General features: G+C 37.1%; 2 protein-coding genes across 5 annotated transcripts; both read left to right on the top strand.

Moving 5' to 3' along the window:
* The first annotated feature begins 1,912 nt into the window (after positions 1–1,912).
* On the top strand, positions 1,913–20,382 carry LOC141652544 (uncharacterized). 4 transcript variants are annotated; one of them, XM_074460066.1, is made up of 23 exons: positions 1,913–2,298; positions 4,135–4,375; positions 5,576–5,681; positions 5,772–5,913; positions 6,182–6,446; positions 6,683–6,954; positions 7,737–7,810; positions 8,369–8,519; positions 8,682–8,868; positions 9,807–10,044; positions 11,678–12,169; positions 12,398–12,455; positions 13,301–13,566; positions 13,840–13,914; positions 14,748–14,831; positions 15,033–15,176; positions 16,223–16,304; positions 16,935–17,017; positions 17,086–17,140; positions 17,523–17,937; positions 18,186–18,280; positions 19,522–19,768; positions 19,863–20,382. In XM_074460066.1, the coding sequence occupies exons 1-13, from the start codon at positions 2,025–2,027 to the stop codon at positions 13,438–13,440; spliced, it is 2,640 nt and encodes an 879-aa protein (XP_074316167.1). In that variant the 5' UTR covers positions 1,913–2,024; the 3' UTR covers positions 13,441–13,566; positions 13,840–13,914; positions 14,748–14,831; positions 15,033–15,176; positions 16,223–16,304; positions 16,935–17,017; positions 17,086–17,140; positions 17,523–17,937; positions 18,186–18,280; positions 19,522–19,768; positions 19,863–20,382. The 4 variants fall into 4 exon arrangements, with proteins under 4 accessions (XP_074316167.1, XP_074316164.1, XP_074316165.1 ...); XM_074460063.1 differs by having other exon boundaries at positions 13,301–13,388; XM_074460064.1 differs by having other exon boundaries at positions 13,301–13,388; positions 17,523–17,689.
* A 1,847-nt stretch (positions 20,383–22,229) lies between these two features.
* LOC141652540 (protein LIFEGUARD 2) lies at positions 22,230–25,373 on the top strand. The gene is made up of 4 exons (XM_074460059.1): positions 22,230–22,663; positions 23,727–23,840; positions 24,590–24,747; positions 24,994–25,373. Exons 1-4 carry the CDS (start codon positions 22,411–22,413, stop codon positions 25,198–25,200), a joined length of 732 nt encoding a protein of 243 aa, XP_074316160.1. The 5' UTR covers positions 22,230–22,410; the 3' UTR covers positions 25,201–25,373.
* Positions 25,374–25,628: the final 255 nt, after the last annotated feature.

Below are 25,628 nucleotides of genomic sequence, written 5' to 3' on the forward strand. Positions count from 1 at the left end.
ATTATATGTCATTTAATTAAGCGTAACTACATTACTTAAAATTACATTGTAATATTCTATAATTATATTTGTTTATAAGTTTTTTTTTTTTTCCTTTTTCAATAGATTTTTATAAGTGGAAAAAAAATCAAAAATAATTTGATATCACACTGTGATTGAGCCTTTTTCGTGTCTGACTCAATCTTTCGTTTTCTTAAAGTTTATAAGTTATGAGTCGAGCCCAAATTATTTAAGAATAAGATCGAGTCCAGATTTTCTAGCCAACCTTGAGCTTATACAAGCTTAAAATTGAAGTTTTTACCTCTTAACTCCAAAAAAATATTACGGATGAACTCAAATTCTGCCTTACAATTTCGAGCCAATTTCAAACTCAAACTCGAACTCGAGCTCAAATCTAAAAGGCTCTGTTCTGACTGAAACTGATATGATCTGAACTGAACTTATAGGATATGATCATATGAACTGAACTAAACTTATAGGATCTGAATTGAACTGAACTTATAGGATTTGAACTGAACTTAGGATCTGAACTGAACTGAACTGAACTTATAAGATCTGAAGTGAACTTAAATTAAGTGATGTATAGGATCTGAATTGAACTGAAATTATAGGATCTGAACTGAACTAAATTTATAGGATCTGAACTGAACTGAATTTAAATTATAGGATTTGAATTTAAATTAAATGACTTTAAATCAAAAAGAACAAGGGACCCGGAAACGGTCATTTCTGTTGGATGAGAAGTGAACAACAAATCATGATCAAAATGCGAATTTTTTGGTTAATTAGAGTTAATTAATAAAATAATTAGGTAATTAGCGTTCATTAGAAACTATTTGCGTCCATAGTGTTCACGTCATTTCTTTTTATTTTTTCCAATTTTTATATGAAACCGCTAAGAAACCTAGCGGCTTCATTTAGTTTTTTTTATATATAAAAGGCAAAACCGCTAGGAATCTTAGCGGCTTACCATACCAGTATTGTCCATTTTGTAGTGTACCTAATGCAAATTTTTGGAAATTGGTGGAATAAGCCGCTGAGAATCTCAACGGCATTGCTTTTCATTTTTTTTTTTTAAATAAAATTGATACAAATATTTGGACGATGACATTTTGTAAAGCCGCTAGATTTCTTAGCGGTTTTATATAAAAATTGAAAAATAAAAATAAAAAATGATGACGTGAACACTAAATAATGACACGACACGAAAACCCGACACGAACCCGACACGAAATTAACGGGTTTGGGTTGAGGCTCAATGACTCATTTATGTAAGTGGGTCGACACGAACACGACACGATATTTAATTGGGTCGGGTTTGGGTTGAGCTCTCTAAACAAGAACCCGACACGAATGACCTTTTTATTAAATTAATCCTAATTATTTTATCTTTCATCACATAAATATACTTAAAACTTTCCAAATATTGACATGACACGAAAACACGACCCGAACCCGACACGATATTAGCGGGTTAAGGTTGAGGCTTGATGACCCATTTATGTAAGTGGATCGACACGAACACGACACGAGATTTAAACGGGTCGGGTTTGGGTTGAAGGGTTTGTGACCCGTTTACATGTGACACGAACACGAATCCGACACGACCCGATCTGTTTGCCAGGTCTAGTGAACACTATAAATCAAACACTAAAACTTGGGAGATACGGTCTCTCATTAAGTTATTGAGAGACCAATCTTTCGTACCCTTTCATTTGTATTTCATATCATTTTTGTTGTTGATCGTAATATAGTAATTTTGAACCTATTTACATAATAAATGTACCCATTTTATCATTAATCATTTTTTGTTGTTGATCTCTCAATAAAGCTCGCTAAATGAACACTCATTAACAAAAAAAATTCTCAAAACGCGACTCCAGAAAACGCCATCCAAATTCCGCGCTTCTCTTCTCTTTGTAAAAAAAAAAAAAGAAATCTGCAATTCCAATTCATCAATTTCAACCCACAAAATCCCTAAAATTCACCCCAATTCTCCCCAAGCAATCAATCAAATCCCTAAAATGCCCAAAACCCTAGAAATTCTTACAATAACAACATGCATACTTCTATCAGCAATCACAAGCTATTCAGCTGAATCTTCCAAATGTTTATCAGTATACAACGAAGGCGGAGCTCCGGCGGTATTTCAATCCCCAAAATGCCCTCGATGGAAACTTGCCGACGATCAATCGCCGCCTCGTAACCCTAGATGTCAATTTGCAATTCATCAGGGTCGCCGTCGTTATCAAGAGGATCGTATTTTTTGCGCTCTTGATATTCGCATTCCTTTCCCTAGTATGTTGATTCTTAAATTGTTAACTTTGTATATCTAATTTTGTTGATTATGATTTCCGTCTCCGTCATTTGTTTACGTTCAGGGGCGTCTTAAAACAAATGGAGGCCCGGTGCAACGAGAAAAAATAAGGCCCCAAATATGAATGCAGAAGGGCACTATACTTCGATTTTTGTATTGAATTTAATCCATAAGGCCTATAAATTCGGTGTCCAAAACCGGAGGCCCGGTTCCTCCGCCCGTGGTTGCACGGGGTGTTAGACGCCCCTGTTTACGTTTTATATTCATTGTGAGCGATATTTTTATCGAAGGTAAATAAATGAATGAGACGGAGGAAGTATATAATTTTATTCTGCAATGTTAGTAGCACGTCTATACTGCAATGTTGCATGTTGTTTCGCTCCGTTTTGTTTTATACTCCCTCTCTCCCGCTCTTTTGCTCCCCTGTTCCAAACATTTTGGGTGTCTCAATCAATTGCTGTCCTTTCTATTTTAAGAATGAACTTTATGGACAGTTTGATCATTCACACTCAATTTGGTCTACTTGTCATTTAGTAATTGACCCCCTCTTCTTTTCTTGCTCTTTGTGCCAAAACCAAAGGACAACAATTGAGCAGGACAGAGGGAGTAAATCGTTATAGAAAAAACGGTTTCTTTGGTTTTATTTGTCGTTTTACATTTTTGATGACCTTCTGTGTCCAATTAGATGTTCTCATGCATTATTTCAATTTTCAAGGGATGATTATCATACTTAATCATCACAAATTTTAAGTTAAGACAGTCTTAAGTTAAGACGGAACTCACAACCAATTTAAACAAGGATAAAATGAAAGGAGGAGTGTGAGAGGTCCTAGCTTAAAACCTACTAATCATCATTATTGTAACATTTCGAATTGTTTTTCTTAATTCTTGTGCAATAATATCCTAAAACAACTTATAAAATGAAACAGAGGGAGTATAGTAATAGGTTGGAGACTTGTTTTGACCGATATATATATATTCTTATAATATGCACTAGTCACAATTGATTATATGAAAATGATAGTTTTGATGAATTAAACATGACAACTTTGTATTGCTTGGCTGCATATATTTGGAGAAGTTTGTCGTCAAAGTTGACCATTGGAGTTAGATAGGGACGATACTTTGGGATTCAGGAAGAATGTGTTAAGGTTTGACTGGATGGCGGGAGGGGGTAATTATATGGGGTTGGGGTAATTGTTATGTGGGTAATGAGTAAAAAATGCAAAGGAAATTAAGAGGTAGTAATGTTGGCGGGTAGAGGAAGACGATGAAGATAGACTAATAACTACCCACCTCTCTCTAGGGTAATGTATTACTTGATGTCTTGATATAGAAGTGATTATTTTCCTACCACTCCTTCATCCGCTAGCAACCACCCATTATCTTCATTTCACTACCATTATTTATTCTCCTCTGTCAATTGTTAGGAGCTCCATTACCCCTGTAATAATTACTTCTCGTCATGGTTTTAACATTTAAATATTAGTCACAAGCCATGACATCTAAACACAACCGAATTATCAAAGTTTTGAAGTTTACTGTGACACGTTAAAGATAAGGAAATACACCCTTAAGCTCGCATGTTGAGCCGATACCATATTAATAGCGAAAAGACGGAGATTGAAACGGTTGATTCCCAAGTCTCAAATCGAGATTATCAATCCAAGGGAGCCCTTGAGAGTTTTGACAATGTGTCTGTTGTGTACTTGTGTGCTTTAGAATGTTGTTTTGAGGTGGTCACTGCCAAACAATAATGATCGTTGTTTTAAATGCTTCGGTGTTTTTTCTTGAAATAACGGATGGTTATGGAGTAGGTTTAACTGGGCTAACGGAGGTTGCCGTTGGGGTTGTTGCTGTTTTTGACGGCCATAATGGTTCTGAAGCTAGCGAGATGGCTTCAAATCTTCTGCTGGAGTATCTCATTCTGCACACTTTTTTTCTTCTTGACGAGTCATTTCCGTCCTTCCTGAAGAAATTTTTTGGAAGACTGTCAAACAAGGAAGTTGTGGCATTTTCTTCTCAGATGTTCAGTTCACATCTTTTAGAACGGGACAGGTACTGAGTATGTTTCATTTTTAATAACTGTTCTTTATTTATTGTACTTCTGGTATTTATTTATCTTTACTTAATGTTTCTACATCCTTCTGTTTGTGACGGATTACTGTTTCATCACTTGACTAGTTGGGCTAGTAAATAGTGCCCTAGTTTAATTTCCTATAGTAAAATAATTGAAGGGAGTGAGGGGTCGAATAATAGGCATATTTGTATCGTCAGCTACAAGGATGCGACATGGTTATGTGGTTATGATGTGTGAAAGCTTGTGTATCACCTGTTTGAATTATGTTCTCTTTGTTTTAAAACATGGAAAACGGATCAAAGTATGAAGACCTGTAAGTTGGGTGCTGTTCATTTAAATTAGCGGATTCATCTTCCCTTAGAATTAGGGGAGAAAATATTTATTGGAACATGCTAATTCTTGAACTTCGTATCTTTTGGAAATAGCAAAATGAAGATATTTTCCCTCGTCTGCATTTTTTTTTCTAGGCTTCACTGTTTTTCTCTGCACTGCTATGCTGCTGGAAAGGTTACCAGTGTAGCTATAGCCTGCATGCAATTCTGATGACTTCCCCCACATTCACCTCCCACAAGATTATATTTAGTTCTTCTCCCCACGTATATGCTTCAACTGTAGACGTATTTACTTAATATCCGAGAGCTATACGAGCTGGACAAACACTTGGAATTCTTGACAAGTCTGGGAAATTCCAGACATTTTGACCTTTAATGGCTTGCCAACCACTAGATCAATAGTGTTGTATACTTAGTGTTAAGACTGATTGGAGAGGAAGGTGGGTGATCGCAGACATGTGGGGTCTAGTGGTCAATGGAAGATGCCTCACTGACTTGTGAACTCCACTGGGTTAGCGCTACAGGCAGATTCATGTTCAACCACATAGGATACCAGGGTACCTTAATATTGTGCAAGAAGAATTTGTAGCTTTCTTTCCTTCTGCCCACGTTCTGCTTGCACTTCTGTAATGGGATGATAGATGCGCAGTTGTTGTTGGATACTGCTGATAGATGTACAATGTTTTTCTCAAAAGCTAAAACGCGTTCCTTGTACGAAGGGGAGATAACTTAGTTTGTATTTGGTTCATTTTTATAGTATCATATATGATGAACTTATTTTTGCAAATGGGGGTGCACTGTAAATGTAATTCACTTCTGAGTATTGTATGCTCAACACATTCACAGGCTTAGTAATACATCATCAGATACATATGGAAAATCATTTCAGTTGGAAATTTTGAAGGAGGCATTGTTAAGAACACTGTCTGACATTGATTCGAGGTTTTCCAACGTAAGTTCTATATTATTCTTCTTGATTAAAATTGATTTCCAGCATCAGATTTTCTGTTTTAGTTCACATCCGTTGAATTGATCTTTGAAGGAAGCGTACAAATACAATCTTGAATCGGGTTCAACGGCTACAGTAGTTTTGATGGTTGATGATCAAATATTGGTTGCCAATTTAGGAGATTCCAAGGCTCTTTTGTGCTCAGAAAAATATCAGTCTCCTGCTGACGCAAAAGGTTTGGTGCTGTCTTTTCCGAAAACAAAACCTTTCATCACAGGCATGCATAGAAACCAGGAAAAAAATTATCGTTTTCTTTAGCATGCTACAGTTACTACTTACTATTAACAACAATAAGAAAGCCTTAACTCCAAAATAATTTGGGATAACTTATCATGAATTAACGTTTAAAACCATTGTTTTTCATTATTCTATGGCATTTTTTATATACTGAGTGCCATCTTTACAACTAGAACAATGAATATCTTTATTGCTGGAGATTGCAGCCACAGCAGTAAGGATGTACATGCAGAAGAGACGTGGAGGTGAAATATTGCGATTTAAGGATTGTGAGAGCTGTAAAATAGTGACTTCTGAGGCAGTAGCACATTTAATGGTTAAGGAATTAACTAGTGATCATCGGCCAGATAGAGATGATGAGAAGTCTCGAGTCGAAAGTGCTGGTGGTTATGTCGCTGAGTGGAGTGGTGTACCTCGAGTTAATGGACGACTCACTGTTTCCAGGGCTATTGGTGATGTATCATTCAAAAGGTGAGCTTTTATGAGAGGAAAAAACTCTAAGGCACAACTCTTTTTATTTGATTCATTGGGTGATTGTGCTAACCTATGGATGGAAAAGGTTTCCAGAGTGGGGTTGATGTCATTGGTGGTTAATTATCATTTTTTCAAGCAGTTTTCTTATTCCTCTGCATGCTTCTTATCTGTTTATGTAGGTAAACAGGTGAAATAACATGTTGCACTTTTTATTTTATTGTACTGGTTTCCAGATTTGGCGTTTCATCTTCTCCAGAAGTGACAGATTGGCAGCTCTTGAATGTTAGTGATATTTACCTGATAGCCGCATCTGATGGTGTTTTTGAGGGGATGGACACACAAGATGTCTGTGATTTGTTATGGGAAATGCGGAATAATGACCCTTCAAGATCACAAGTCTCATCTTCCTGCTCAGATTCCTTGGCGGATTGTATTGTCAATACCGCTTTTGAAAGAGGAAGTGCAGATAACATGGCCGCTGCTGTCGTTCCATTGAGATCGATAGGTTTGTCTATATCCTTTCTGAATCCTTGGATACTTAGGAATATAGGCATGAATTCATTGCCTCATTTTTACATATTGTGAAATTGCTGTGATAGACATGTATCTGCCTATGAAGATTGTGGTTCAATAACCTGCCAGAACATGGAAATTGAGAAACTGAATTATATCTTAAATAATACTCCGGCAATTGATGATGGAAATTGAGAAACCGCTCATGCATAACTGCTGTTGGATATCATAGAAAAGAAAGCAATGTTTAAGTCTGTGCACCGGCATTGTGTGGAATCTGGAATCAGACGCCGTGCGCTGATATTGGCCGTTACATCATTAATGCGGCTGATACCGCCTCGAAATGCGATCACAAAGTTCAATAATATTATAACATAAATGGTCATGACTTTTATGATTTTCTTTCAATAACCTTACTACGCGTACTCTTGTAGTGGTTTACTGGAGTTTATTCTAGTCTTACAAATGTTCTTTTGACAATGCTCGAGTATAAAATTATTATCACTCAATAACCACATGTTACTGTCCTGAAATTACTGATTGATTTATCATTTTCTTTGCTCCATCATAGCTGTCAAAATTCTGTATTGTAAGTGACCACGGATGAAAGTTCACAACTTAGTTGGGTCATGCTTCTTTTCACTTGGGCTTTTATTTAATTACTGAATCTTATAGAGCAACATTTTTTGAGCATGAGTATTATTTGTGAGTAAGTTCTACACCTGTATCATTTGCCCTCTCCTTATATCTTTATTTGTTTTTGTCATTGCTTAGCTGAAGAAGTTCCCACTGGTCTTGTTCATCTGGAACATTCTTACCCGTTTGCAGCAAAGTTTGACAGATTCTTGGTAAGTATGTTGGAAATGACAGTTTTATGATCTGTTTAATGTTGCTGTAGTTCTTATAAGTAACAAATTTTGTTTGGAGTAAACTGAGATGGCATTGGAGACATGTATATCATCTATGTTCTAAAGGTAGAACATAGTTTCAATTCATTAATTCACAAATTTATGTGTGTCATCTCTACAATTTGCCATCTGGATCTGAGATAATGCCATGCTCTCGTGATTCATAAACTTTTGTTTCTTTTGTTAATTTAAATTTGTATCTCCTAATGTAATGTATCGTGTGAATAAACCTCTTGGTCGTTTTGCGTGTATGATTGACCTGAAGAGGCTTGAGACGCTTATTTTAAAATTCTATCCTGTTTGATTTTGTTTTACTTTAGTTTTTGTCATTGATGTATTCCTTTATACATCAGGGTATAGGGATGGTAAAATAATTTGGAGTTTCTGTATCATTAAATCTAGATTGAATGAAACGAAGATTGTATAGATACATCTGATTCGTTATTAGTTGTCAATGTAGTAATTTTTGATAAGTTTGCATTGTTATTCTTGCTTCAGATTGAAGGAAAGTATGGGTATTTTGGATGTTACTACTTATATGAGAACCTGAAGGAAACAGAAGATAAATTTAGCCATGAAGAGGATGAAAAGCCGGAAGATGATTATGATACTCTTTATGCCCTCCCTGGGAATTTCGACTATAGCTGTGGTTAGTGGGAACTGCTCAAGATTTATCAAGTACTTATGATTGATTTATGTTGTATTATGACTAATTTCTTGATACTGCTAATTTCCCATAATGATAGTGATCAGTATTTTTTGATCCGAATCGTTTACTATGATGGAATGTGATTGTTTGTCCTTGATTTAGGAGTAACTTTTGGCTTAAACGAGGAGGATAACCTCTGCTTTCCTTTTGGGATGATTTCTGATGGAAATGGAGATGACAAAAGATATTTTGAAGATTTTTCTAGTTTCCTTGCTTTACTTGAATCAATTCCTCTGCAGCATTCTGGGTCTAATTTTGGATCATTTGAGCACAATGAGCCTAAGTTAAGGTATAGGCAGACATTTAGCCATGTTTTCTCTCCTTATCTGTATGGCCAGCAATGCGGGTGAATCTGATACATTTCTTTATTTTATTAAAAATGAGATGGCTTTGGAATATCTTGCCCTTTCTTGCATTTTGTGTTCCTATAGATGAGCCAGTGTAACTCGCTCGGGTATTTAAGAATGGGGGCCTGGCAGGATTGGTAAATCTGCTAGGTAGTAAATTCCCCTAGTTCTTGGAATAGTGTAGAGGGATCAGAAATGCTGTTGGCTGGCTGCATGTGTGGCCATCCATGGTATTGTGGCTATTTTTCAATTTGACGAAAAATATACCAATTTTTGGGTTAGACTATCTTAGCCTCTTAGGTACGTAAAACGACAAAGACGTGTGAGGCCATGAGGCGTTGAAGTTTTGGCTAGTGTTCAAAATACAATATTGAAAGCTCATCCCGACTCTTTGAGTCCTTACCATGTCTTACCGTAAACTGTAAATTGGTGTTTACTGTCTTGCCCAAAATTTTTACGAGAAAAATTTACAGTTTTTAACTTTTACTGAACTAATAGTCATTTGAGTGTGGTTTGCTGTGAATGTTCATCTGAGTCACAGAAATTACCTTCGGCGTAGCTGGGCTATTTACCTATTTTTCTCTCATGATGCACTCCTCATCCTCATTTTTGTTAGATCTGTTACTAAAATTATTTCTTGTTTGAGAAAGATATCCAAAAAATTCATTCCACTGTATTCACTTCTATATTCAGCTTGTATGACGTTATCTAAATGTAAGCACTTGTCTATTTTTTTTAGTGAACTTTGAGCCGAACCAATTGTTGAACAAATAGTCTTGTGATGTATCTTCGTTTCACAAAAATGGGTGCTTACACTTTTTTTTGAATAAGCAATTAATCGCTCTTTCTCGGCCTAATCTTCGTATCCCCTGATGAATAGGTACATACTAAAGAAGAGATTTGGTCGTGGTGCATATGGTGAAGTCTGGTTGGCTTTTCAGTGGAATTGTACTCATGAAGAAAATGCTTCAAATAAGAATCAGAAAGACAGAGCTTCCTCTAGATACCATATTAACTTGGAGTCATGCGATGACATGTCGGAAGAATCCTCCTCATCCAGTGGCAATTGTCCTGATGGCTCATCTGATAACAAATTGTTCATTCTAAAGCGCATAATGGTACGTACCGAATTTCTAGCAAACTTATTTGTTCAACCTTCAGCAGCTGTTTTATTTGTATAAATAAATTTAATTTAGTAAGATTCTCATGTCACATAAAAGGGAAGTTTGCTTCTGAGCACACTTATGAGGATTTTCCCACTCGTGCGATCTCTTCACCTACAAAATATTTGAAATTTAAAACCAAATCAGTCCAGCTTTGGTTGACTGAGGAGGTCATCGTTCGTGATCGTTTTATTACATAGCATTAAGCCATTAAGTACTAATTTCCGTTAAAGTTATGTTTGATATCATCTATTGAGTACAAAGATCGCTAATTGTTTTTGGGAGAAGCTTAATGCACCTTGACATCTCAACATTACCAATGTTATGTCTGATGCTTTTTTCATGCTTACCCTTTGTTTGGAATCAAAAAAGGAGGGAAAGGGAGGGAAGGGGGAAAGAGGAAAGGCAAAGAGAGGGAAGGGAAGGGGAGCGAGAATGGAGGGAGGGAGTTTTCCCTCCAAATCTTAGTACTTTCCCTTGAGAGGAGGTAAATGTGCAGGTCCAATTCCCCTTCCCTCCAACTCCCTCCACCCCCTTACAGAACATTAAAATGAATCCAACCAATGGAACCGATATACTTCCTCCATTCCATTCATTTCTGTACATTTTCCATTGGTTTTTTCACTCAATTCTATACATTTCTTTAATTGGTAACTTTTAAGTTGCTAAGTTACCAACTTACCCTTGCTCATAAGTCATAATACCCCTCCAAACGCATCCAGCCAACACTAGTGCATCATTTACAATCGCCGCTCACCACAAACCCTCCACCACTACCACCACCACCATACCACCCTTGTCATTACAACCGCCGCAAGAACAACCTCAGTTTCGCGACACAATCACTCACCTCTCCTCCGCCTTAGTCGCATCAACCAGCCACCACAACAACACCACGTCGCGAGCCACCCCTAAACGCCATCTCCCTCGCTCACCGACACCCCTCTACAAGCATACAACCACCGCAAATCACCAGATCTGGTGGTCGACTTATAACATGTGACAACATTGATGGTGCGATGGAGAGTAATGGCGCGACGATGTGGGAGATTGTAAGGAACTGGGGTGAGTGGTCGCCGGAGTGAGGATGAGTGGTCGGCGGAGCAAGGTTGAGTGGTAAACGAGTTTGAGGATGTTGGAGGAAAGTCGTCGCCGGAGTTTGGGGTGGGTTGAGGTGACGCACTTCCGACATGGGATAGGGTGGTGGTCTAGCTGTAGTCAAGAGTGGCGCCAGGGGCAGTGGTGGCGAGGCGTGTTGGTGGGAGAGGTAGGGTGAGAGGGTGGTTGGTGCGCGAGGTAACACTGGGTTTGGATGACTAAAGTTAAGAGGTAAAGATGTAAGAGTTAATATAATAATAATTTTCCTAAAACTTTGTGCAAAAGTGAAATGTATAGTATTGAATGAAATGGAGGAAGTATCAGTAATTAGACACCTTTGAAGGCTTGACCGCCATGAATGTGGCTGTGAAAAACATTGGTCTGTTAAATTTTGCTTGTGCTGTATAATATTGTCTAGGTTTTCGTTGATAGAATGTTATACTTAAAATCTATTTAAGAACAAGCATAACCAATGTTTTATTTTAAACAGGTGGAGAGGGGATCTTCTGTATACTTAAGTGGGCTACGTGAGAAGTACTTTGGTGAAGTATTCTTAAATGCTTCTACATCTCTAGGAGGGTTTTTATCATCTACAGTTTCAAGCTCATTCCTGAATCATTCCAGCCTCTATTCATATGGTTCATTTCAAAGAGCAAAAGTAATTCAGGAGACTGATAACTCTGAGAGTACTGAAGATACATTCATTCATGGGAATAGAACTTGGACTGTGGTCTATGAAGAAGGGCTCAATCATATTGCAAGATATATCGAATCTTTTGAGTCCCAATCCAATGAGATATGGCTTGTATTCAGGCATGAAGGCATATCGTTGTCAAAGCTTATGTATACAGCTGAGGACGCCTATGAAATCTCTTCTGAAAGAGCAGGACATGCTAAAGTCTTACACCCATCAAAATGGTGGCATTGGTTGAAGACGACAAAAGCAGGACAAGATGAAATGAAAAATCTCATTTGGCAATTGGTATGCTCTCGTATATATCTAGCATGTTTTACTGTTCTTAAAAGTGTTATATGGTCATTCATTGCTTTATTTACAGATTAATTGTTTTCTGACTTTTCTCTCATGGCGCTTGCTAATACATACATAAATACATACAAACTCAAACAACTAAATACACATACATCTTGTTTACCTCTACTCTTTGTAACTGTTTCGGATTCCTAATATACTTGCTTTCTCCTGACTCAGTTGATGGCACTTAAGTCTTGTCATGACCGCAACATTACCCACAGAGATATTAAACCTGGTGAGGATCTGTATATATAATTTTTCTGTGCTTAGATAATTCATCATTAAATGCTGGTGGATAATTTGTTAAAGTTTGCATTTTCACCTATTCCCTGCTCCACCCAGATTCAAGTGATTTATTTTAGATGTTACAGAATGGCTATGCCAACTCTTGGATGAGTTATTGATTGCCCTTGCATATTTGATAGAAACACGCCATGTTAGTGGTTGATAGTAATTATTTCGGTGTAATTCTTTTTAGAAAGCAAGGAAATTGTAGTATTATTGTGTTTTTCAGTTAAATTTGGGAAACCTGATGTAGTTTTATAGATTGGGGGTTGGAATGTTCATAATCATCCTGCAAACAATAGACCAATGATTTTTCAAAGCTTTATGTGTCCTATGTATTAGAAGAAAAATAAGTTCAACTGTGAGATCAATCAATCTTTAGACCGTAATGAAAAAAGCAAGCAGGGTCAAAGGAATTTTTATTTTCAAGAATTATAATAATCATTGTACACAGAAATTCCACTTCACTGCCAATTAGCCAATGAGTACCACTACGTGGTCCTCTTATCTCATATAAGTTCAGTTGTGGATGAGAGCTGTTTCCTTGTAACTTTGCCATGGTGTTTCCCGTCATTCTGCATTCTTATGGAGCCACATAGATCGCATTTCTTGACGTTGGTGGTTACTCTCCTCCCTGAGATTTTTTTCATGCCTCGTTTCTCTATCAGATTAGGCTTTATTTATACTGGAAACGGTCTTTAGGAGGGATGATATTTGGTCTAATAGCTCTTTCTTTTTTAGGTGTGGTATGTATGTCTTGTGAACCACCTTTAATTTGATATTATGTTTCTGCAGAGAACATGGTAATATGCATTGAGGATCAGGGTACAGCTGGATGTTTAAAAGCGAGCCCTAATGCAGTGTTGGAACGTGCGGGTAGAATGTATGCAATTATGGATTATCGTATTACTCGGTTTTCAGATTGCTACATATAGCGAGCTATTGTTTTGGTAGGAGGGTATTACGTTATCCTGTCGTATATCTGGCTCCACCATCCAAGTATATAAGATTCCGGCACTAATAGTTGGAATTTTGAAGTTGTGAAATTATGTGCTGCAAACGTATGTAGCACTTAATCTAATCAAGCTTCTGCCTCTTCAAATCTCCAATACAGTCCTGCAGGACGCATACTAATTATGGCTTAAACTTTCATTAAATTCCTTAAATTTGAGCCTCTTCTGTTTTCTCAGCATCACCTGAACAATGATAAGTCAATAATCTTGATAATTGATGTGATTTCACCCAAAGATGTAGTGATGAAACCATTGACTGACTTTCTTTAAGCTAGCTTTTAAATGCCAAAGCCTTATTTGTTTCTTTGGTGCATCTGTCAGGCGCATCATTGATTTTGGCAGCGCAGTGGATAACTTTACTATGAGGCGTTTATATGGATTTAAAGGCCCTTCCAGGTAATAAATGCCATCTACTTCTTTTCTTTCTTTCCCCGTTTATGAAATACCCATTGTTTAATTTTGTCTTCTCTTCGGACGCCGGTCATATTTCTCTTGCTGAAAGTGCCACTCTGGCCATTTTTTTTTTCAATAAAAGCACTCTTTCTAGTCAAAGCAATTGTTCTAGACGTATTTGATTATTAACATGTTATGAAACCGGCAATAGACGGTGGAAATAGCTTTAAAAGCTCTTTGAGCAAAATTACCGTGACCACTACGAGTAAGTCCACGATGACTGCATCAAGGATGATTCCGCGACACCATTGCCAAGACCGCAATCGCAACTGGTACTGCATTTTGAACCTTGATAGGGACAAATTGGTTCAATAGATGTTCAGTAATTTGCAAACACCCTACTTGATAAGCCCCTATAGATAAGTTTTTTGGTGTTACAACTGCACGATTTTGCACTTGTTTCCCTCCAACACTCCCAAAAAGAACAAGGGCGGTTTCTGAATTTTTTTAAAAAAAGAATAACTGGTTGGAAATTTTATTGGCTAGTGAGGGGATAACAGTCATGACACCACTCAGGATTTGTTACGGTAGCAAGTCTATCAACAACAAAATTCTGGTCCCTGTATTGTAAAATATGTGTCTTTGCGGGCTTGCTGGCTTGGGCCTTCTCAGACCTCATTTATAACTAACTGGCCTTCTCTTCATGATGTAGTCTACTTAGGCCTTCTTCTCAGGATGAGATGACGCCTTTTGTAAATATGCCTTTTAATGTTTGGTAAAGGGATGTTGCCCCTTTCAACATCTTGTGCAGTGACTTACCTTTCTCTCCGATGCAGAGCTGAACAGACATACGAGTACACACCTCCAGAAGCTTTATTGAATGTTAGCTGGTTTCAGGGACCGAGTAGCAGAAATCTAAAGTAAGTTGATTTTCATTCTGTGAAAATGGGCACTTATTTCTAAATTCGTAGTTGATGGGTCAAATTTTCCTTCACTTCCCAATATCTTTCTTTAGATGTTTATAACAGACACAAAAGTAGAATGATGAAGGATAGATAAATTAGATAGATACAGCTCATTATTCTCCTAGACTCATATTTTATGAGATCTCTCTGTTGCAGGTATGATATGTGGAGCGTCGGTGTAGTATTCTTGGAAATTGTATTGGGCTCGCCAGATGTGTTTCAGATTAGCTCTTTGTCACATGTTCTTCTAGACAAGCTTCTTGAAGGTTGGAATGAAGACTTGAAAGAGCTTGCGTATAGGTAACTGTGTACTATCATAAGTTTTGCTGATGCTTTGAAACGTTCAACCTCTTCGACTATGATCAAGGCTTATGTACTCCTGTGGTCTTGTGTGCTCGATGCTGGTATACCAAATAAGTGAAATAACTGAATTAAGCTCTTTATGGTGGTGTTAGGTTTTCTACAGCTTAAGTCTTAAACTATGATCAAGGCTTATGTACAAGTGCTAATCTATATATAAGCAAAATGACTCACTAAATTGGCCGGACTTGTACAAATTTTGACGTAGCAGTTTTTAATGCAATTTTCATTATAGTTCTTTTGGAAACCACCTCTGTATTCAAGGGTAAGGTTGCGTCGATCCGATCCCCTCCCCCCGGCGCCCCTTGAGTCACTAGGGTACTTATTGTAGCCGGATATGGTTACATTGTTATTTTTTGAGATTTAAGTGTTTCTTTTAAGAACTTATTTTTTTCAAGTGTCAACAGTAATTAGGACACCAATGATTGCACAAACTATTTTCTGCTGGTTACATTGTTATTTTCTGAGATTAGTGATTTTTTGAGATTTAAGTGTTTCTTTTAAGAACTTAATTTTTTCAAGTGTCAACAGTAATTAGGACACCAATGATTGCACAAACTATTTTCTGCTGGTTACATTGTTATTTTCTGAGATTAGTGATTTTTTGAGATTTAAGTGTTTCTTTTAAGAACTTAATTTTTTCAAGTGTCAACAGTAATTGGGACACCAATGATTGCACAAACTATTTTCTGCAAGTTTCATACATATGCATCTAATGCGCAGCTATGTTGTGTTTGACTATTTGCCATGTGTTATTAATTACTCTGTTCACTGAAGTGCACACTGTGTTTTTAAAATTTAAACGAGCAAAGAACCTGTGCAATAAGCTCTTGCTGCCTATGAATTTCTTCTTGTTTACCTCTTGGTATCATATGTCAGTAACTTACTAATTAATTGTTCTTGACAGTTTTATTGGGCATTTCATTTTAGCCGACCCTTACTAATTTTGTCACTAAGATAGTTTTGTTTTTCACTCACTGTACCAGGCTTAGGTCTTTCATGGAAATGTGCATATTAGTCCCTGGTCTCTCTCCTAAACATAATTCTAACGGTGGTACATCTGATCAAGTGAGTTCGATTCTGTGCTCCAGAAGTACTTCCTAATGTTCCTTGATTTGCCTTGTATTCTCTTGCCCGTCATTTTGTTTAACAATGTAACAGTCAGTCAGTCAAGAACTCAAGATAACATTGTCCTGTTTTTACATCTTCATAGCTATCTTTTGGTGTATTTGGCTTGAGCAGACGTCTTGGATTTTTTCAGGAACTAGACATGCCTCATATTATATTTTGGGTAGTTGAGTTTCTAGTTTCTTTGTCAGCAAAATCTGTGGGGGCATTTAAGGGGATTTCAAGTCATTTAATTCAACGGAGTTGGACGACTTCTTAATTGTTTGCATCTGAGGATGCTTTGTCTGTTTGCTTTAACTTGCTTTAAGAAACATATTGTTAGCATGCCGGTTTATTTCTCCAGTGTGTTTTGGTGCATTTCTCTGCATTTGATCATGTTCTTTCTTGAGTGGCCTAATTCAAAAGGTTCCGGGGACTCTTTTCTTCCCACATGGTCTAATTTAATCTTCGAGAAAGCAATGTTTTACATTCATACTTGTTCTACAAATATTTTATCATATAGGATGTCACAAGTACGTAACATGGTCTCTTCCGAGTTTACATGATCTTATATCAGAAAAATGCCTGCAGGTTAAAGATTCTCCGGCTTCATGGAAATGCTCAGAAGAATTCTTCTCAAACCTCATAAAAAATCGAGATCCTCTTAAATTAGGGTACGCCACTACCAGTTGTCATCTTTATCAAAGAAATTTCAGTGCATTACTTTTATTGGTATCTGCAGGTTTCCAAATATATGGGCCATGCGATTGGTGCGGCAGCTGTTACGATGGGATCCAGTAAGTTATCATAAACTTAGCATAGATCTAGTCGTGATCTGTCTGAACTGAATGTCAATTTAGATGACCAATTTCCGCTGTCCAGATGATATCTTTGAGGAGTGCTCTTTCATTCCTTAAACGTGTGCCTGATAAGTGATGATTTTACCTGTAGTAACTCTATTGTTCGGTTTTACTAAGTTTCATGTAGCAGGATTTGAGGTCTTTCGAGATTGATATATGAACTTGTTGATATGTTGTAGTTACAATGAGTTCTTTTACTTACCTTGTCAAATGACACTGTGATCTGTGATCCTTGGATGCCCGTGCTGTTTTGCATTTCTGCAGTGTTATTTTGTTATTGCATCAACTGATTCTGTGTTGTTTCCTACACTTCATATAGGATGATCGATTAAGTGTAGATGAGGCTCTGCAGCACCCGTATTTTTCAAACCCTTCATAATGATCCTCTTGGGTGCATGCCTGCATGGAAGTGTTCGATGCAAGCATATGGATTATGTAGAACTAAAATGCAGTTCCAATGATCTTCTATCAGCATTGCCTTATGAGGTAAGAAAAAATTGGCAAATAGACAGGTTCACCATCTTCAGTAAGTGTGCTCTTTGGAAAGTTTACATTGAGTTGGAGAATGGCGTTTCCATCACACATTATTGCCTTCAGAAGAGGAATGATATGCTAACCAAATCATTTAATTCAAGAATGGAGTTGCCAAAAAGAGACTCATATTTCACCCAACAATTGACTTATTTGATGAGGAAGAAGTCACATGTGGACAATGGGGTAAAATGGAGGATTGGGTACGTACTAACTACTAATATAACAATGTGTACCAAAAGTCCTACTCATAAAATGTGCAGATTAAACTAATTTATCTGGTATAAGGGCATGAGGTGTGGTACTCATGACTTGGGTTAGAATCCCATTAGCATCAGAATTGCATGTATGGTTTTATCTATACACGCAAAGAATCACTCCTGTAACGGAGTGGACAGAAATGCATTTATTAAGAAAGGTCTAACAGAAACAGATTCATGTGTAATCACAGGTGCAGCGACGACACATCAAGAGGACGATGGAGGCTCCCTACTTGTTCGCAAAATCTTAAACATGTTAAGAGAATATGCACCACCAACTGTAACGGTAAGTCTCGTTAGTGGTATAACATGCTCTCTACACATCGTGTAGATACGTTGTTGAAATTTGACTTAAAAATATTGGTACTAAAACTTGTTAAAAGTGCGACTTAAAAAACAAGGGTAACCCCTACATTTGTATACAAATTTCTAATCTGAATCTAGTGGCAGTGGTGGTGATTGTTTCAATTTGTAGTGTTTCATGATAATGATAGTTTCTTTTCTGGAAAGTCGAAAGCAGTCATCTGGGATATAAGAGGAGACGAAGAAAAAAGGGGTTGGCAAGTTGAGAGCAGTACTTTGGGAAATAAGAGAAGAAAAGTGGGGTTGGCCATTGGTGTGGGGTTAGCCTGGGAGGAAAGTGAGAGTAAGGAAGGCTAGTAAAGTGGGTGTAGGATGAAATGGGACCAAAAAAAAAGATGGAGAGCTGTAGAAGATATGAAAGTCAAATGAAAGATCACGTCCTTTGACTACCAATGGCAGAAATAGAAAAATATCTTTACGGTTCCCTTCTAAAATTTTGTGGATCATCATATACTCGTAACAGTTGTGCCCGCTAATTAAAGTTGCCCATTTCTACTTTTGGCCTATTCTTTGAATTGTTCCGTTTCTATTCTGAGTACTTAAACGAAGCACCCACCCATTCACATCCATTTAGATTCCTTAATATTTGTGCGAAAGTAAACGAAGCAATTCCAGAGAATGAAAGAGTATAATTTTAAAATTTTCAGCAGCAGAATTGAGCAAAATACACTTACTGAAAATGTTTTAAGGAGTCCGGGGACCCCATATACCCATGGATCCGCCCAATGTTGACCTTTGTCTGGGCTCTTCTGAATGTGGCACCCTCTACCTTGCATGTCACTTTCCTCGCATTTTTTCCTGCTTACCAATTTTTCTTATTTATACACCTCATAAGCTCATAGTAAGTTGGTTTCTGTAGGGAAAGGGTATAACGTGGACCGTTAGAAGGTGCATAGAAAGAGATTACATCTGACTATTAGTACAAGTTTGATCCTTTTTTTATCCCCCTATCGATTGGTATACTGTATTACGATCCTTTAAATTTGCCATTTTCTGCTAGCCGTTGACTTAAAAAAATCACCTAGCATATTATCACATCATAAGATTCGATATATCACGAGGTTTCAAATTTTCCTGCTGATCTTCTTGCTCATATCACTTTTTCCTCTCTTTTTTGCGATCATTTAATCACTAATGCTCTCATTCCTGAGCATGCTGAAACAGCAACAGGTAATTTGCCATGATCAAGAGAAGGCGGCATTACTTGAGTTCCAGCACAGCTTTCGCATTGATTGTGCTGCTTCTACGCTGCCTTTTGCTTTCCCAAAGATGTACTCATGGCGAGAACAGGCAGTTGTGCCAAATGGGAGTAGTGCTATTGCTACTGATTACTGTGCATGGGACGGTGTAGAGTGCGACAAGGAGACAGATTGTGTGATTGGCTTGGACCGCCGTAGCAGCTGTCTTTATGGTACAATCCCTTTAAACACCACCTTGTTTAGTCTTAATATAATCTTGCTGATAATGATTTTAATAACTCTCAAATTCCTTCATCCATCGGTCAGCTTTACAAGCTTCAGAGCCTAAGCCGCTCGGAATCCCAATTTACTGGCCTACTTCCCTCAGAAATCTTATTATTATCAAGCTTACCTATTCTGGATCGCAACAATGGTAATTCTACATCCAAATCGTGCACTGCGAAGGAGCAAGCATACTTTCATGATACTGATAGTAGGAAAAAGAGAACACGGGGACAAAAGAGCTAGCTGTACAACGATCTTTGGCATTAGACGTGTCAATATGAAAGGCTGTGGTGAGAACATGAGAAGCAAGCACAAGGGTAGGTTCGCCGGAGGGACGACCGTTGATGGTGAAGGGAAAGGGTGGGTAAAATCGATTGAGTGAAGGGTAAAATTGTACAAAGCGTATGTAAAATAGTAAAATATGTATGTGAAAAAGTGTAAGCCATTTGTGTTTTGTCATCTTAAAAATTGGCGGCGACTAATGATAATAATTAGAAAAATTCTAAACAAGTTTTTATTGGCTTAGCGTTTCCCTAATTAGTAATTTCGAGTTGTGACCGTGACCGTGCATGTCTGTACAATCCCATATTTACGTCCTTGGCAATCGCTGTGTAGTACGAGTCATTTTCTTTGTTTGTTTAAGGAGGTATAGTCGGAGAGACTTTGGAGGGGTCGGGAAAATAGATAAACGAATAGGCGTAACTATAGTTGTCCTCTGCGCCTTATTAAAATTAGTCCTTTGTTTGTATAAAGCAAATGGTTAATTGGTACAAAAAAAATCTTCCAGATTTAGCACTTTCATTTTTTTTTACTCAAATTAGAAAAACATAAAACTAGAATTATAGCACATAATTAAATAGGGAAGTGGTAAATAAGCCTCATACATTTGACACCGTGTCTCGTACCAAAAACAAACATTTGACACTGTGTGCAAATTAGTCCCATAACTTTTGACTGGTTCAAATTAACTCCATAAGTTAAACATAATGTGCAATTAAGCCCAATTGTAGATATTCAGGCCATCTTCTCACCAGAAAATATTAACATGGCACGGAAAGATGAGTAGGACTGAGTTAGATAATTAAAAAAATAAATAAATAAGAAAAACCCACTAATACCACAGGAATTCGCAGCTTTTCGATCTCATAACTAAAGAGACTAGTATGGGTGCCCGGCTTCGCCCGGGTTACCTCTATTTAGCATTAAAATATATTTTCAATTAACTAAAACTACTTTAAAGTTGCATAACTCATAAATTTATCATTAATATATTTTTCTATGATACGGAGTATATCTTAAAATTACAATGAAATAAATTATGAGACAAATTCACTACTCCCGCTATTAATATTTTACTTAAATCAATTACTTAACTAATTGTTCATATATACTTTCTTTTGTTCTTAGTATTGTTACTTTTATTACATTCGTTATTATTACTTTTACTTTCACTACTTCCGCTGTAATTATTGTTACTTTTACTACTTGTACATTAATATTGATAATTTCACTACTCCCGTTGTTACTTCTGTTACTTTCACTACTCCCTCTCGCTGCTAATATTAATACTTTGACTATTCAGATTAGTGATTACTATCATATTACTATATCCAATGTTACTACAATTTTTTTCACTACTAACAAACAAAATTATTTTTACTCTTTAAGTATCCAATGAGTGATTACTATATCCAAGGTTACTTTTGTTACTCTCACTACTCGAAATAAATATATTACATATATGCATTAAATATATTACATATATGTATTAAATTAATTAAGTCGAAATAATTATGGAAGATTATATTTTTTGAAAATCTAGCTTGATTTATTTACTTTTTTAATAGTTTCCAAAATATAATATACTAATTATTTAACATCTTTATACTAATTAATACCATAAGCTGGACATGTTTATTTTAAGGAAAATCACCATATTCCGGTGTTCTCTAAATTTATACTTCAATCAAAACTATGTAATATTTATACTGAGTTAGATAATTAAAAAAATAAATAAATAAGAAAAACCCACTAATACCACAGGAATTCGCTGCTTTTCGATCTCATAACTAAGAGATATCTCCCGTCAAACTTTTCTTTGATAAAAGTGGGGGTATTTGGGAGAAAAGTGAAAACCTTAGGGGGTATCATGGGAATTATCCTTAAAATAAATTTTTTTTTTTTGACAACTGTAAAGAAAGTTTTACCGTACATTATACTGGTACGGCTAACTAATTCATGCAAATGTCTTCTATCTGTAATAGAAAAACCGTTTTGTTCGAAACATTTGGATCAAGTCGAATCGAACCTTAAAAGTAAATCGGATAGGATCGAATCGGATCAGGCCTTCAACAGAAGCCTACATAACCAAAGCAACATAAATCTCCTCGAACCTTCCTCGTTCCTACCAAATTCTCACACACTCGTGAAGTTTCTCCATATTTCCGTCACCGATAAAAACTACTCCATAAAACCCCAAACCCACAAAAAAACAATCAAACAACCGCCATTAACACAATACCTTCAACACCAAGAAACCCAAATTCTTAAATCTTCAATCTTCTTCTTCCTTATTCCTTAAGTAAGAATCATGTGGCAACAACCTTACCCTAAACATGACCTTGAAACTGGTGGGGCCCAACCATTGTACCCGGTTCAGTTAGAAAGCCCGGAACTTAGATGGAGCTTTATCCGGAAAGTGTACTCGATAATTGCAATACAGTTGTTGGTGACGATAGCGGTTGCGGCTGTTGTGGTGACAGTTAAACCAATTTCACATTTCTTTACTGCAACAAGTGGTGGTCTTGCTTGTTATATTCTCCTTATAATCACTCCTTTAATCGGTATCGTTTCGACTTTCTTTTCTTTTTTATAGATTTTGTGTTGAATTTATGAGATTTGTGTTGTGTTTTTGTTGAATTGTTGTGGGCTTGTTTCAATTTTATGAATTTGCGAAATTTTACGACTTTTTAATTGCTATATTATCATCTTTAATTGATTTTGGGTTGGATTTGGAGGGGTTTTGTGGATTTTTGTTGAATTGTTGTGGGTATGTTCCTGTTTTTGTTAATTTGCAAAAGTTTGTTAGATCTTGCCCTAAGGGTACACATTAGAAAAACCGATAACCGAAATAATTTTCATGTCCTCGGCCAATTTTCTTGGATGATATAGGTTTGCATGCGCATTTTTTGTGGATTTTTGTGAGTTCTGTATGATTTTTTTTTGGTTCAAATGAGCGCTCTATGTCGCGGGTGAGAATCGAACCCCCAATTTCATAGTTGGGTAAGAGAGCTCTTACCACTTGAGCTAACTCTTATTCTCGGTTCTTGTATGATTCTTGATGCTCTGCTTTAAGCAAGGTTATTATGGAATAGTAATCGCAATGACACCAGTGATGGAGCCACGGGGTGCAAAATCTGAGATATTCAGTTACTCCCTCCGTCACGGTCATTTGTTGTCCTTTTCTATTTTGGGAGGTCTCAGTCAATTGTTGTCCTTTCTATATTAAGAGAATGAACTTGATGAACAAATTGATCATTGACTCATTTAATAATTGGTCCCCTCCTCTTTCATTAGTCTTTGTCTTTGTGTTGCACAAAACTTAAGGACAACAATTGACCGGGACAGAGGGAGTAAAATTTACCGAGTTTTTTTGTTGTTATTTTTGAAGTTTACCTTATTCTATTAGTACCCTTGGAAATTAAATTCACGACAATTCCGGGCACTGCCAAAGTTGATGATTGAGATTCACTTAATGGTTTTAACTTAGCCTGAAAATTTACTTGTGAGGATAGAATGATCTTAGGGTTTGAACTTGAAACATAAAGGTGATTGCGGATTTGCGGGGAGCATATTTGATAAATGATTTTGCTAGAGCTAATTTAGTGTCTGTTCTATTTGATGTAGTGCTGTGCCCGTTGTATTACTACCATCAGAAACATCCAGTGAATTACCTGCTTCTCGGAATTTTCACTATCTCGCTTGCATTTGCCGTTGGCTTGACCTGTGCATATACCAGTGGTAAGTAACTTCTCTGTCGCGACTTATTCTAGATTTCTGGTTCACACTACCTTCTTGCTACATCAGCTGAAAACAGAAGACTATCTCATATAGTAGTCCTTGCCTCGGGATTAAATGCTGTTATTTTATATACTGTACTTCGTAATTATTTGTGTCAATTTAAACATGAGTTCCTCGGTTTGGAAGTTCTGCTATGCTGGGATATAAATGATAAAGTGGTCTCTATGAACAGTGACGGAGCCAGAATCGTTTAGTTGTGGGGTCAATTCTAATGTAATTGTATTCATTTCTTTTATTACGGGGTCTTAAAGACATAAAATTTTCAAATCAAACAATTTTTTATGGTGAAAAACGTCAATTGTCGGAAAGCGGTCAACTACCTTCTATGTGGCTACGCCACTGTCTATGAAAGTATGAATCCTTAGAAATACAAATTGGGTTGCAATGTGCCTCGTGAAGTGGCGGATAAGGCAATACATAGATCCTGGCCTTAGGCGACCTTAGCCCAGTTCTAATTAATCTCTATTCTCTAGTCAGACATTGAATAAAACGCCAATAGCGGCCAGCTCCTCTTGTCTCACGCCTTGTGCCTGGTTTTCATGGGATCCTTGGTGTGCCATGCGCCTAATAAAATTCGGCCTGGTCTAGGTCGTGTGCTTCTCATCTCCTCCTTTACTTGACTGGTAACAAAGTTTAGGCAGTTCATGTACTATGCATGCCTGATATTGGCGCTTCTGTTTTTTTTACAGGGAAAGTCATTTTGGAGTCTGCAATTTTGACAGCCGCAGTTGTCGTAAGTCTCACTCTTTACACATTCTGGGCTGCAAAGAGAGGCCATGACTTCAACTTCCTGGGTCCTTTCTTGTTTGGCGCTTTATTTGTGCTAATCATCTTTGCAATGATTCAGGTACGTTAATCTCTCTACTATATACGGTTATACATTTTCCTTGCTCACATTCTTCAACCGTTATTGTTAGACTAGGCCTGTCACTCGAGTTCAGATTGAGTTAGTACGTTTCTGGCTTGTGTAGATCGATTTTTTTATATTTTGATGATTTCATCTAAATTTCCTACCAAAGCGGTTGACAAGTCTATGACCGGTAGCTTTGCAATTTTCACTTCTTAACCGTTGTGGTGGCGGCTTGTGGTGCAGATATTCTTCCCGCTGGGAAAAATCGGCGTGATGATCTATGGGTGTCTGGCATCCATCCTCTTCTGTGCTTACATCATATACGACACTGACAACCTCATCAAGCGATACACCTACGACGAGTTCATCTGGGCTGCTATTGCTTTGTATCTCGACATCATCAATCTCTTCCTTTCGCTACTTACAGTATTCAGAGCTGCTGATACCTAGTTGAGCAACTTACTTCAGGATGCATTTTGTATAGTTGTCTTTGTTCTTTTTTATTTTAATAAAATTGAACATGTATCTTCTATCTTCTTAAAAGTCAAATGACAGATCAAACCTGAGTAGCCTTCCGTGTGAATTCAGGACATTTTTGTTCCGGAATCTCGGATTTCCGAAAAGCGTGTATTATTATACACTCATTCGGGAGATGGACCGCGTTTCTTTTTCACTCGCTTTTTCTACCATATATCCAGGGTTACTTAAAGAGTTACCCAATTCGACTTAAACCCCTAATCTATTTTTCACGATTATTAGCCGAGGGTAGTTTATCTCATGCCTGCACCCTTAAATTTCTTGTTACCTCTCAAAATTCATGTGGCCGCTTTATCTAGCCTTAGAAACCTTTCGTGTGATTTTCGGACATTTTTGTTCCG

Source organism: Silene latifolia, chromosome 4, assembly GCF_048544455.1.
Source record: "Silene latifolia isolate original U9 population chromosome 4, ASM4854445v1, whole genome shotgun sequence".
NCBI classification, from domain to species: domain Eukaryota; kingdom Viridiplantae; phylum Streptophyta; class Magnoliopsida; order Caryophyllales; family Caryophyllaceae; genus Silene; species Silene latifolia.

What these genes read in the sequence shown, in the direction of transcription:
- LOC141652540 (XM_074460059.1), top strand. Translation starts at nt 22,411, where the DNA reads ATGTGGCAACAACCTTACCCTAAACATGACCTTGAAACTGGTGGGGCC. An exon ending in TATAATCACTCCTTTAATCG is followed by an intron (nt 22,664 to 23,726) that starts GTATCGTTTCGA and finishes TATTTGATGTAG; the next exon opens with TGCTGTGCCCGTTGTATTAC. An exon ending in GACCTGTGCATATACCAGTG is followed by an intron (nt 23,841 to 24,589) that starts GTAAGTAACTTC and finishes TTTTTTTTACAG; the next exon opens with GGAAAGTCATTTTGGAGTCT.
- LOC141652544 (XM_074460063.1), top strand. Translation starts at nt 2,025, where the DNA reads ATGCCCAAAACCCTAGAAATTCTTACAATAACAACATGCATACTTCTA. An exon ending in GTCTCCTGCTGACGCAAAAG is followed by an intron (nt 5,914 to 6,181) that starts GTTTGGTGCTGT and finishes TGGAGATTGCAG; the next exon opens with CCACAGCAGTAAGGATGTAC. An exon ending in AGCTGTTACGATGGGATCCA is followed by an intron (nt 17,141 to 17,522) that starts GTAAGTTATCAT and finishes CACTTCATATAG; the next exon opens with GATGATCGATTAAGTGTAGA.